The sequence below is a fragment of the Squalius cephalus genome, assembly GCF_949319135.1.
Source record: "Squalius cephalus genome assembly, chromosome: 22".
Lineage (NCBI taxonomy): Eukaryota > Metazoa > Chordata > Actinopteri > Cypriniformes > Leuciscidae > Squalius > Squalius cephalus.
Genome location: NC_137143.1, coordinates 22,694,961 through 22,707,850, shown reverse-complemented (window position 1 = coordinate 22,707,850; position 12,890 = coordinate 22,694,961). Strand labels below are relative to the sequence as shown.

Genomic DNA, 12,890 nt, shown 5'->3' with positions numbered 1-12,890 from the left:
TTAATAAAGACTGGATAAGAGAAAGTATTATTATGAAAAGAGTAGGAAATGAGATCAGAAAGTCACAAACTGGAGTCAAACTTGTTGCTGGCTCAAACACTGACTAATTGGAGTATGCATGGCAACCGTTTGACCGTCAAGTTTTACATAACACTTTACCATAAGGTTCTGTACTGTGTAGCTGTACTGTTCTGGACTAATTAGCTATTAGTGAATGTGTGAAGTACTGTGAACTAACAATGCGTATACATTTATTACAGCAGTTAGTAATCTTCCCTCATTTATATTTGCATTTTGTTATTGATAATTACTAGTAATTGATGTATATTATTAATAATATTTAATTAAATTAAATAATTTTCATATATTTTTATTTTATATTGATATAAACAGTTTCTGTTAACAGTTTATTTGTGCATAATGTTATCATGTATTTTTTCCCGCAAATAGATTACGATTAATTTAAGATTTAAGATTATAAATATTATAAATGTTTTGTTACGAATGTGTTAGTATGTGTAGAAATTCACATTTAAGATCAATAACCAGAAGATAGATTAATGCTGTAAAGTGATTGTCTTGTTAGTCCATGTTAACTATTGTGTTACATATGCAACCTTAATATAAAGTGTTACATATCAGTGACTATGATTTGAGTAATTTTTGAAAATGTCCCTACTTTTTTAAAAATTTGTCTTAAATTCTGATCAGATGTAGACAGCATTTTTTATATGATGCTCTGTCTGTTTGATCCTCACAGGTCTGATGGGAATGCCCTCGGAGTCGTCCCAGCAGACCCACACCTCCTGCTCTTACCAACACTCCCCCAGCAGCACCATCAGCACCCACCCTCACAACAACCAGAACAGCATCACTAACTCTCACCCCAACAACATCCCCAACAGCGGTAGCCAGGTGCCTCTCTCCCACCCCCCTCACTCGGCCCACAACTCGCCCCACGGACAGCACCTCTCCCAACATGGCCCTCACACCCAGCACAGCCAGCACCCGCACACGGCACACAGCCAGCACAGCCAACATCCCCAGCACAGCCAACACAGCCAGCACGGGCAGCATCCCTCCCAGCACCAGGCCCACGGCCAGCACACGGCACAGCAACAGCAGCACCAGAATCTCTCCCACCAGCCTCATCCTGCCCAGCAACAGATGCAGTGCAACACCGGTAAGAGTCTGCTTGTCTGTGATAGTTCTTGCTATCTGATCGTCTGTCTTCTTTTCCTCTTGCTTTCTGTCTCGAACCCTCAGCATACTTCCTTCTGTGCTGGCAATGCCCTGACAGGCCGATTTATTCAGGCCTCTTCTAACAGTCATTTATTTTAGATTAAGAAATTTATGACAACTTTAGAGCAGTCTGCAGTAAATCATGAGGTGATTTATATAGCTCGCTCTAATGAGAACAAAGCAAATCCAGCACACTTCAGGGAGCAGGCCTGTAGCAGAGGGTTATGGCTCCCCCTGCTGGCTCAAACAGGAAGCTGCTTCCACGCATCCAGATGAGTTCTGCTGTGGCCTTCACTACCTTCTTGTTTTATCTACAGGTCTTCCCAGTGACTGGTACCCCAACCTGGATGCGCTGAAAGAAAGCTGCCGCATCGCCAGCAGTTACAACTGGGCTGATGTGGATCTGTCACCCTTCCAAGGTATAATCAAAATGCCTTACTTGTATACTATAATTGCTGTAATTATTTCAAGAGACTATAAATGCTAATGAAAAAGTTAATATTTCATGGTTTTGGCATTTCAGGCTATTCATTTTGAACTAGATCCCATTCATCTCATGATACATAATAATGATACGTAGTACGTTGGAATGGATGATAATAAATCATTTAAAGTAGTTATTTGATGCACTTAAAATATATTTTTAATCTTTTTTACTTAATTAGCTATTAAGTATTTTTATTATTTAATAAAAAAAACAATTTGTTCTTCAAAAGAATTAATTGCTTTATGCAAACAATAACAACTATTTAAACATTTAATATTTATTTAAATATAAACTTTTAAATTATTTTATTTAAATATGTTGTCATTTAAATACAATTCAATTCAATTATTTTATTTATTTAAATATTATAAATATAACAACTCTGAGCTTATTTTATTTTAAATCTGTGTGATGAGCTAAATTTTTATTTTAGTAGTTATACTGAAAAATGACAGACCTGCCTTTTAAACTAGCATTTTGAATCAAGAAAAGATATAAACAGTTTTAATAGACTGTCTCAGGATTGCTTATTAACTTGAACAGGGGGGGCCTGCTAAGCAATTTCTGTGCTTTATTTGTTTTGTATATTAATTCATTGTGCAAGTCACTTTGCATGTCATTTTAAAACAGTAGCCATAAATATGAAGTGTTTTAAGGCTTTTTAGTTTGGTGAAATTTTCTGTCATTGTTTTTCTGAAGGTTTGAAAGAGAGCATGAGGCAGGCGGAGCTGAATAACTGGTCTCTCGAGCCCACTCAGATGGCAGACCTCTGCTCTTCCATCAATCAGTTCTTTGCTCGCACTGGAATCCAGCCACAGGGGGCAGTACAGCCTCCAGTGTGCCACGGCTCCATGCACCCAAACAAGCCCAGCCCACACATCAACACAGGTGAATGCACTTTAGCATCCCTAAAATCCACTGTGTCATACATTAAGACTGCCACAATAGTAACATAGTAACATCAGTTTGTTTTTCAGGAAACATGTACATGGATTCGAGACAGAGCTTGAGTTCTATGATGGGTCCGCCGGGATATCCTCATATGCCGCCCATGAGCAGCGCTGGCCCCACTATGACAGGTCCTTGTCTTTTATAGCTCTTATATCAACAATCAAATGGCCTCAATTTTCCAGCATGTTGAACTGGAGCTAGTGTTTAAAAACTAAAATGTTTTTTGATACCATCACATAATTACATACAATTGGTATTACATATACTATTGCTCAAATCTTTTTTTTAAATAAGTCTCTTATTCTCACCAAGACAGTAAAAACAGTAGTATTATGAAATATTATTGCAATTTCTTATTTTAATATATAATAAAATGTGATTTATTCCTGTGATGACAAAGCTGAATTTTCAGCATCATTACTCCAGTCTTCAGTGTCACATGATCCTTCAGAAATCATTCTAATATGCAGATTTGGTGCTCATTTCTTATTATTATCAATGTTGAAAACAGTTAAAAAATCTTTGATAAATAGAGATCTTTTTTAACGTTATAAATGCGTTGACTGTCAATTTTGATCAGTTGAATGCATCCTTGCTGAATTATCCTGCTGTGCACAGTTTATGCTACTGATGTGAATGATGCCTTAAATCGTGCAGCCAGAGGAACTGAGCCATATATAGTGACCAGGATATCATAGAGACTCCCTGATATTCCAAAACACATTAATAACGCCAGAGCAACACTGTAAAACACATTCAACCACATAGTAACAAGCATATACACCTTACTTACACTAGGTTTGTTTAAGATCACAAGGGAACCTGTGTATAATTCACTGGTAGTTTGAATTTAACACTTACCCAGGTTGCAACTTTCTACGATATGTGTAGGAATATGATTTTCTAAAAATGCACGTCAAAGCATTTGTGTGTCGTGACCGTTCCCCTCTGCTCTGTCCTCAGGCCATCACGCTCAGATGAACCAGCAGCATATGATGCCTGCTGGAAACTTCCAGATGCGCCGCATGCCCGCCGACGACATCCAGGATGACTTTGACTGGGACTCCATCGTCTAACCCAGTCCCAGAACGCAAAAGAGTGGTGCAGGCAAAACGAGAGAGGAGCGAATGGAGGCAGAGTGTTTGTGTTACAGAGCAAGAGGGCTGGACCTGAGGTGTCTGCATGCCCGTGACAGAAGGCAGATTGGAACGGGACACTTGAAAAATAGTGCAGGTGTTGTTCATTATGACCTGAAAGAGACTCCTGTGTTCCTGGTGTTTTTATGAAACAAAAACAAACAAACAAAAAAAGATATTACTTTGAAGACAATCACATTTACTAGGACATTTAAGTGATCGCTTTTATACTTGTCCAAGGGGCAAGTGGTTCATGTTTATGTCAAATGTCTCCCAACCCACAGCCTTTCTACAAGCCCGCTCAATTGCCAAGCTCTCGCCCCTGCTCTTCAACTGTTATTCTGTGATTTTCGAGTAATATGTCTGGCTTGTTCTCCCCTCTCATGATGACTAACTCAGGCCTTGACTGCCTATCAGACAAGATTGGCTCCCTCATTTGTGTTGTGAAACTTCCTCTGAGATGCAGGGCACTTTTCAGAAGAGGGCCTATGGTGCAGGTAACGTGATACTCAAAGCACCTACCGTTGTTCTCTCTGGTCATTCAGGCACAAGTAGCCCCTTTTTTCTTTCTTTTTTTGCTCCTCTGACCCTACACACTGTAACATGTCGAAGTCGCCATGCTTCCGATTCTAGCAGATTTTACTGATCATTAAGGCTCGTAATGAAACGTGTAAACCACATTACCTGCAGTATTTGTACTTGTGTATCTTTGCTGCCTGAAGTGTGTCATGTTTTTTTGTCACTAATAGTTTTAGGCAAGTCTAAACGTGTGCGTCAGAAAATGATATCGATCCAGACCTCACTATTAACGGTTTCCCTAAACGCTTTACGTTTGCATGTACAATCCTCGTTCTGTCAACTATCACCCGTCAAACTGTAGTCTCCCAATTGGACTGCATTGCTTTTAAGTTCATTTAAAGCCCTCAGGACCTGCCACTGAAACGTTCACGCATTGTTTAGGAGCAGACCGGAGATTTGTGGGATAACGGAGAGCCCTGTTCACATTCAGAAATCATCCTGCTGTGTGGCTCTTTACAGCAGCGTTGAGAAGGAGATGAAATCACGTCAAGGCACATTTGCTTAATGGTCCGCAATAAAAGAGCCCTCTTTATTTTAACCCTAGGACCAACCGACATGAAATCGCTTGCTCTTTGCTGCACTGACAAGGACTTTTTGCAGAGAGCGTACCCTCACTTTAGCTGTTGCTTTTGGACGTCGGGTGTAGCGTAATACCGAGAGGAAAGGAGATGACTGAAATATTTAGATACACTAATAGCCTTATGTTGGAGGAATGTTAACTGCTGCATTTGAAATTCTGCTACTAAAGTCTTGCAAAGTTTAAAATCACACACATTCACACCGTCCTTCAAAATCGACCAGGAACTAGACTGTAATCAAGCGTAGCCCAACTATTGCTGTAATTACTACATACTACAGTCTGTATTTTTTAAACATTTAGTTGAAAGTGTCTGCTAGCGTAACAAACCACAGTGTCATTTTATTATATCAGCGATATTATGGAATGTGTTTGTGCAATATGATTAATTTAGGGCTATCAGTGATTACAATCATCTCTTTTGAAGAGCACAAAACGAATGCACAGGATGTGGACTAGAATAGCGGAACCCAAAATAGAAATTGGTGCAGGCTGTTGACCTTTAGCAGGGTATTTATCAGTGAAAAGTAGCACTTCGATTAGAACAAATTCTAGAGAGAAGTGCTTATTTAGAAAAGCCATTAAGTGCGGTTGAAAAGGGAAGGAGTGGATCTGTTTCCCATAGCTTGAATGTTTACGCACTCCCGAGTCTCCTTGGCTTCTAGTAGTTTTCAGTCATCTTATGGGATTTGTTTTATTATTTATCAAAGTGTACGTGCAATTAGACTTGTAAAAGTGAAATGATCTAATGACAGTTGTTTTTTCCTTTTTGTATTTCAGTATTATAAACTCTCAAACAAAGTATTTACACTAGTCATTGACATGTATTGGCCTTTGATCCCTAAGGCCCTTAATGTCATGGATCCATGAACCCTACATAACGGTTTGTCATATACTGTATGTCCTTCTAATGTCATGAAAATGTGTCTCATTACAACCTCAAAATCAGAAAGAGAAAAAAGAAATTGTTTTGCTTAGAGGCATCTATTTTTAAGACCATTAAGATTTGGAGTTGTGACATTTATTAACATGAGAAATTAAAAAATGGAAAAAAAAAATATTTTTGTAATTCCCCGATTATTCTCTAGTCATTTTCTCATTACTGTAATACAGTATTTTTATTGTTTCATGAAAAAAAATCAAATGGAGAAATTCAATTTATGGTAAAGGCAGAATAACAAATACTGATATAAAATAAAATACTGTTTTATTCTAGCCTACATCAAGATGTTAGGTCTGGGAACACACCATAGACACGGCTCAATCCGAGGGGCGGGATAAACGGTTGTCTTTCAAATTCCCTCTGCACACAATAGGACAGCGCTTCAACCAACCAGAGCGTTTTCCTAACAGCGGAGCTAACGTTAGTTGATAGATTCAACTTTTGAATCTGGCCGGCAAAACTATACGAACACATCTTCCTTTTTTAAAGAATGACTTAAGTGCCGTTCTTTGCTCTTTTCTCAAAGAAAAACTTAATTCCAAGTCCTCCAGAGTCGCGGCCAAAGCCGATTCGAAAGACTGTTCTCCAGCAGCAGCAACTCTTCTTTGTTTTCAAGTAGCAGGGAACCGTCACAACTCTCGTCATTATGTTAAGCCCGCCCCGCCTACTCTATACACGATGTGATTGGCCTGACCCAATTTAGATTTTTCCAGCACGAAAGTCAATGGAGAGTTGCTAGACTACCCTGGCTGCAAAATACATTTTTTTGCAAAATACATTTCTAGGCTAGTTTTATTCTGCTTTTTTCCTTCAATTACTTTACTTACCAGGTTTTTAAAATAATAAAAATGTATAGAATATATATAATAGAACTTAATGGTCTTAAAAAAAGTTTCTTTGATCAAAATATTAATTTTTTTATGTTGGGGTGAAATAAGATGGATTTTGAGAGATTCACCCTAAAAGGAACCCAGTCAAATTCTCATCATGTTCATGACATTTCAGCCTGATTGTTCACCCAATCCCGTCCACCATCAGCTGTGTAGTTCTTTACATATCCGTGTATTCCATCATTACATAACCAGATGCTAATGGGGTTTAAATTGGTGAAAGCGTATTACCGAAGCCAAACATAACCCTAAAATCAACCTCAACTGGCCATGATACTGAATTTGTGAGTGTGCTTTTACAAGAGAAGAAAAACAGTGACAGAACTGTTATCCACTTTACCCCTGACCGACTGTTTAACGTCTGTGTTTTTTGTTTGACTGCGATGCTGTGCATATTGTTCTTAAGCTAAGCTCCATTGCCCAAATCTGCTTTGGCTCTCTGCATCCTTATCTTCCGGTTTTCTTTTTTATCGGTTGTTCGTCTCGTGTTTTTGTTTGGATACTGTTGAAGTGTTCACAAGCCTCATTCACCTAGCCTCAGTGTTTGTCATACAAAGAGCTTTCAGAGCTTTTATCTGGTCATTTGTGCACTTTGAAAAGAAGTCAGAAGCACAAGCGTTCATGTCGTTCATTAACTCAAGCAGGATCTCCCTCGAGTGAATGTCTGGCATCGATCCACCCTCGGTGTGAACTTTAATACCATACTGTGGTGTTCACCCTCCATAATGGTTTGTCTGGATAGGAGGAGGTGTGTCTGTTTTAAGTTGGAAATATTTTGTATGTATTGCCAATCTATTCGTGGTAGTGATGTGTTTGGATCTCTTGTTTGCCAAAGAGAGGAAGTCTAACTTTGCAACATTTAAGTCGGCCGGGTAATTGGCGTAAAGTAAGTCTGAAGGATCGGACTGAACTGAAAGCTTCAAGAGAGCGCAAGAGAATATGAGCTGAACAGGTGATGAGTTTTCTCTCTCTCTCTCTCTCTCTCTCTCTCTCTCTTCCTCTTTTTCTCAAAAAAGAAAAAGTAAAAACATTGCTCCTTTGATTTTGTGTTTGTGTTGTGTGAAAGTTTTAACTGTTTAAAGACAACTCAGTTTTCGTAAAACAAAAGAAGAAAAAAGAACTTAAAACAAGTGGAGACGCGCGTATCTGCCAGAGAGATTACTGTAATCAAGGAAGATTTGAGAAGCCTTGTTACATTTATGGGAGAAAACTGCCAACAAGTTCTGGTATTTGGAGCCTATTTTATTCATTGTTGGTGTGTTGTTGTGCTTATTGTAAATATATGTGTTTTCGATTGTCCTTTTTTCCTCTGGAGTGGTGAGGGATCAAGGCAAGGGCTCGGGTTCACCTGCGAAAGAAAAGAGGGAGATGAATACAGAGTATTTTGTTATTGTCCAATCCAAGGGTGACACAGTATGTATATATCTATATTGTATATATGTGATGAAAATGCGTTGGCTTTTTGTGTGACACTACCTTTTACCTGTACTATGGTTCAACATTCAGTGTTTCAGTGTTTATATTCTATTTTAATCTTTGTTTTCTGTTTGATTTTGTCCTGGTCATTACTTGTATTTGTTGTTTCCTTTATTTTCCCCTTTTTGTCCTTTTTGTTATTGCACGGTTTATTACTTTTGCTGTCCAATAAGATGACACGGCTTCTCTTTGTATTGGTTTTAGTGCTGTAAAATAACTGAAGTGTCATTAGGATTGTCAATACCACCCCTTCCCCGATATGCATGAATGGCACTTAAAGAAATAAAATATGTTAACTTCACTGTGCAATCCTTGCTGCTTTGTGATATTTATTTCATTTTATATATATATAAACAAATTGACACGATAACAGCAAAATCATCCATTCAATTAAATTAAGGCATTTTGAAGGCTTCTCCGCAAGTACATCTAGTTTGGAATTTTTTTATATATATATACCATTTCCAAACCAGACGAACTTGCAGAGAAGCCTTCAAAATGCCTTAATTTAATTGAATGGATGATTTTGCTGTTATCGTGTCAATTTATTTGTTTTTGAGCTCAAATATATGTGTATACAGTATATATACTTTTTTCACTACTGCCAGAAAATTGGTTAATCGCGCTATCCAGCGGTCCAATATTTATTAACATTCACTGTCATCCATGACAACACTGTATATGAGTCCTCTCTTCCGTGTAACAAATATACATATACAAACACATACATTAATAAGTTGTATTCTGCAGTAGTATAACAATAGTACTCATAAAACCTATTTAATAATAATAATGAAACTAAACATTCGGGTAGCCTACATAAAATTATTTCATAATTATGTCAGTAATAATAATAACAGGAATGATAATACTATTGTTTCTACTACCATCATAATTACCAGTAATAATAATAGAGATTATAATTATTCATAATATAACATTAATAATATATACAGAAATTTAAATATTTTCATTATATGTGTATAAACATATATATTATACATATTCAGATACATATTTTCATTTCCCTCGTTCCCCTATACGCGGGTTGTTTTTTTGACTGTTGCTCCCGCGTCTTTTACAACATCTCGTGCATGACACAGTGGTCTAAAATATGGAGGACCAAAACTGCAGAAATAGATAAATTAATGTAACAATAGGAAAACAAATAAAGGAATTAACGTCCTGATAAGACAAATATATATAATCCTGACTTATGAATGATGGTTTTTCCTTTTTGTATTTATTTTTGCATTTCTTTTTGTTCTTTTTAGCTTTATTTATTCTTTTATTTGTTTTTATATTTATTTATAAATGCATAAATTAAAGCTACAATATGTAATTTTTTTTGCAGCCAGGGGTCGCTAACCTCTTACAATAACAAAGGCGTAGGTTGATGAAGCATAAGCGGAATAATGGAACTTGCCGTCATGCCGAAGGATCTAATAATGTTTATGGATGAGTGAATACATTGATGTTTTTAACTTGACTGTGGAATGAGGCAGGTCACGATTGCTAATAAGACACCGATATCAGCGCCACACGCGAGTCCCGCGGATAAAGGAATAAGGACATTTCATTCTACCGAACTACCCACAAGTGCTGAATTCCTACTCACACAGGTCAGTTTATTTGACGAATTAAACTTGTGAGGTAACGCAGCGCTGTTTCACTTAGTCTATACTATCACACTAAACTGCATTTGAGTGTGTTGAAAGTTATAATGTTATTCTATGTGTTAGTTTATCTGTATGAGACTAGCAGTTAGCTAGATCAACTTAAGAATTACATACTGATCATATTCTAACATTTCATCATGTTGAGCTATATAACATTGATTACTTTTCTGTCAAGTCGAAGTTTGTCACGGACTTGGAGCTCTCGGCATCTCGAAAACGCCACGCTGATATTAATCCTCGTTTTAGTTCGCCTTTTGTCCCAAAGTCTGCTTGCCATGGTCCATAATGTTTGAACGAAACAACAACAGCTTGAGCGTGCCGCTAGACGTAACGCAGTTGTCCACGTCTGTCGCCATGGTTACTATGGCAGTACGAGCGGAAACCAGGGATAATGCGGATATTACGTCATTGACAGGCGACAAGTGGGACAGGGCGACAGGGATTATTTAAAATTGGAATTTCTCTGAAATTAAAAATCTTTGGGAACTTTTGGGATATTGTAAGTAGACAACTGCAGGAAATATATCACACTGTGCAAGTGATTTTTGGATATTTTATTACAAAAATCTTACATATTGTAGCTTTAATCTTGGAATATATATATATATATATATATATATATATATAAATACATGTGGGAATTAGTAAATATAAATGAATGCATAAATATAAGAATAATTGAAAGAATAATTAAATAAAAGTTCAAAATAAATGCAGAACATAAAAAAGTGTGTTCTGTGTGAATGGCCCCTTACACCGCATACTGGTTTGATCTAGCATCATAGTAATCGATTATAGTGAAAATATGTTTTGTATGCTGTAATGGACCATAGTTTTTCTTTCATTTAACATATAGGTACAATTATTTAAAAAATCAATTAATTAATGTCCACATATCTATTTATTTCATGAGTAACCATGCATGTGTAATACACAGGACAAAGCATTCAGTGCCTTATCCCAGATGTCCACATGCTAGCTAGGCCTATATCATGATACATGAAAGTAACTGACCTTAATGTGAACTTTTAAGGTTGCACTCTCACATTAACCTTAAAATCTAATTCATTTTTCATCAAAGTATTCTGTAAACTCAGTCTTGTATGGTGCACATGCAGCTGTCACAATAGGTTATAACAATAAGCTTGTTAACTAGCCTGTTTTTGCTCAACGGATCTAGGTTAGCCATCTTGCTTTTTCAGTGAAAACCTGTTTCTGATGGCAAGACAGCCGTTGACTGGATATTCTTGGCTTTGAGAAGCTTTTGCAACACTCAAGATGCTGTAGCGTTTGAAGCACCCTACAAGTTTGCATTTCCTCACACTTGTGTATTTGGTGCACTCACCACGGTGCTTTGAAATCGCTTAAGCCTTTGTAATCCCAGTTTCCTCCTGAAGAGCACACACAGTCCCTTGGTATTTTACCGACCTATTTTGAATTTGACGATCTGGTGCTGTCACTGACTTGGTGGTCTATTTCTAGTATCTGAAGCTTAGTTATGTTCAAAACCACCTTAAAACTCAAATTCACACACACATCGACCCCGGTAAACGTGATTTCGCCAAGTACAACATGTTCCTGGATCACCATCGTTGTTGATCCTGGAACATTCCAGTAAACCATTCAGATTTGAGACATGTCTTACTTGGCAAAATCACGGTGACCCATCGACCCCATCAGATCAATATATCTTCCTCTTTGTGCTGTGGGAATCCTATAAAAAAAGCTCTTTCTCTGCCACGACTATATAAAATGTATGAGAATGTGAACTTTGGGTGAGACTTTGGAGGGTCTATCAGGACAGCAATGATCAGATCTAGATTGCTGCAAAAGAAGACAATCATTACTATGAACTAAACTTCACCTCAATGATGTTGCTTCAACAAGTAAGTGTGAAATGTTGCATTTTGTCTTCCTCCTGCTTCAGATATTTATTTTGCTGAAATCAATTGCTTCCAGGTGACCTTTAGATTGTGATTTATGAAATTACATTTACATTTACATTTATTCATTTAGCAGACGTTTTATCCAAAGCGACTTACAAATGAGAATAGAGGCAGTTCAACTAACAGTGGGACAACAATATGCAAGTGCTATGACCATTCTCAGTTTAGTCTAACGCAGTACGTTCAATTTTTTAAAAAATTTAAATATAGAATAGAATATAATAGAAGAGAAAGTGTTAGTATTACTGGATCAAGTGCTGTCGAAAAAGGATAAATTATTTGACAAATATATATTTTTAGTGCTTTACTTGAACAATGGAAGACATCACCTACTGCAGAATGTCTGAATGGATGATGATCGTCAAATTGTGCTTGTTTCCAACCAAGTAAATATGTTTTTCTGTTTTAACTAACATTAAATTATATTTGTAGCCATTCGACAGAAACCTTACATGAACTTTAGAAATAGTCATTTTTAAAGCTGCAGTCCGTAACTTTTTGCGCTCTAGCGGTTAAGTCCAATTTATACTATTGCGTCGAACTCACGCCGTAGCTACGTCGTAGGCTGTGTGTAGCGCGCGTACCCTTCGGCGTAACCTGACGTGCACCTCTCCAGAAATGTAACAACGCGTCAGCTCTACGCGGACGCAAGCGCTGTGATTGGTCTGCTAGGACCGCTCCCTCGGGTCTCACATGCTCCCTCTGCATGTGTAATTGCGCGTCAACGCGGACAACGACGCAGAAGTATAAATGAAATCCAACGCGTTGCCTACAGCGTAGAGGCAACTACGCTGAGAATTCAGCGTACAGAACTGCGTGCGTCTTGCGGAAGAACATTGTAACCGGAGCTACTTCTCTCTGTTTATGTCTATGACGAGTCACGCAGTTACTGGGATACTCCGCAGTGGTAGGATAAGACAAGACAGGACAGACAGAAAAAAAGTTATGGTTATATAAAAGGACTGCAGCTTTCATTTGTAAATT

At 37.6% G+C, this 12,890-nt stretch overlaps 1 protein-coding gene across 2 annotated transcripts in view; it reads left to right on the top strand.

Annotated features, from left to right (window-relative positions):
- Positions 1 to 5,499, top strand: part of foxj3 (forkhead box J3) — a 96,693-nt gene extending 91,194 nt beyond the window's left edge. Inside the window, exons 8-12 of one of the 2 annotated variants that reach the window (XM_079857702.1) lie at positions 761 to 1,183; positions 1,560 to 1,661; positions 2,429 to 2,617; positions 2,707 to 2,808; positions 3,644 to 5,499. In XM_079857702.1, the coding sequence (XP_079713828.1) occupies positions 761 to 1,183; positions 1,560 to 1,661; positions 2,429 to 2,617; positions 2,707 to 2,808; positions 3,644 to 3,756 (929 nt within the window). In that variant the 3' untranslated portion in view covers positions 3,757 to 5,499. Of the gene's footprint in view, positions 1 to 760; positions 1,184 to 1,559; positions 1,662 to 2,428; positions 2,618 to 2,694; positions 2,809 to 3,643 lie in introns of both variants that reach the window. The other variant, XM_079857701.1, reaches the window with a different exon arrangement.
- The last annotated feature ends 7,391 nt before the right edge of the window (positions 5,500 to 12,890 follow it).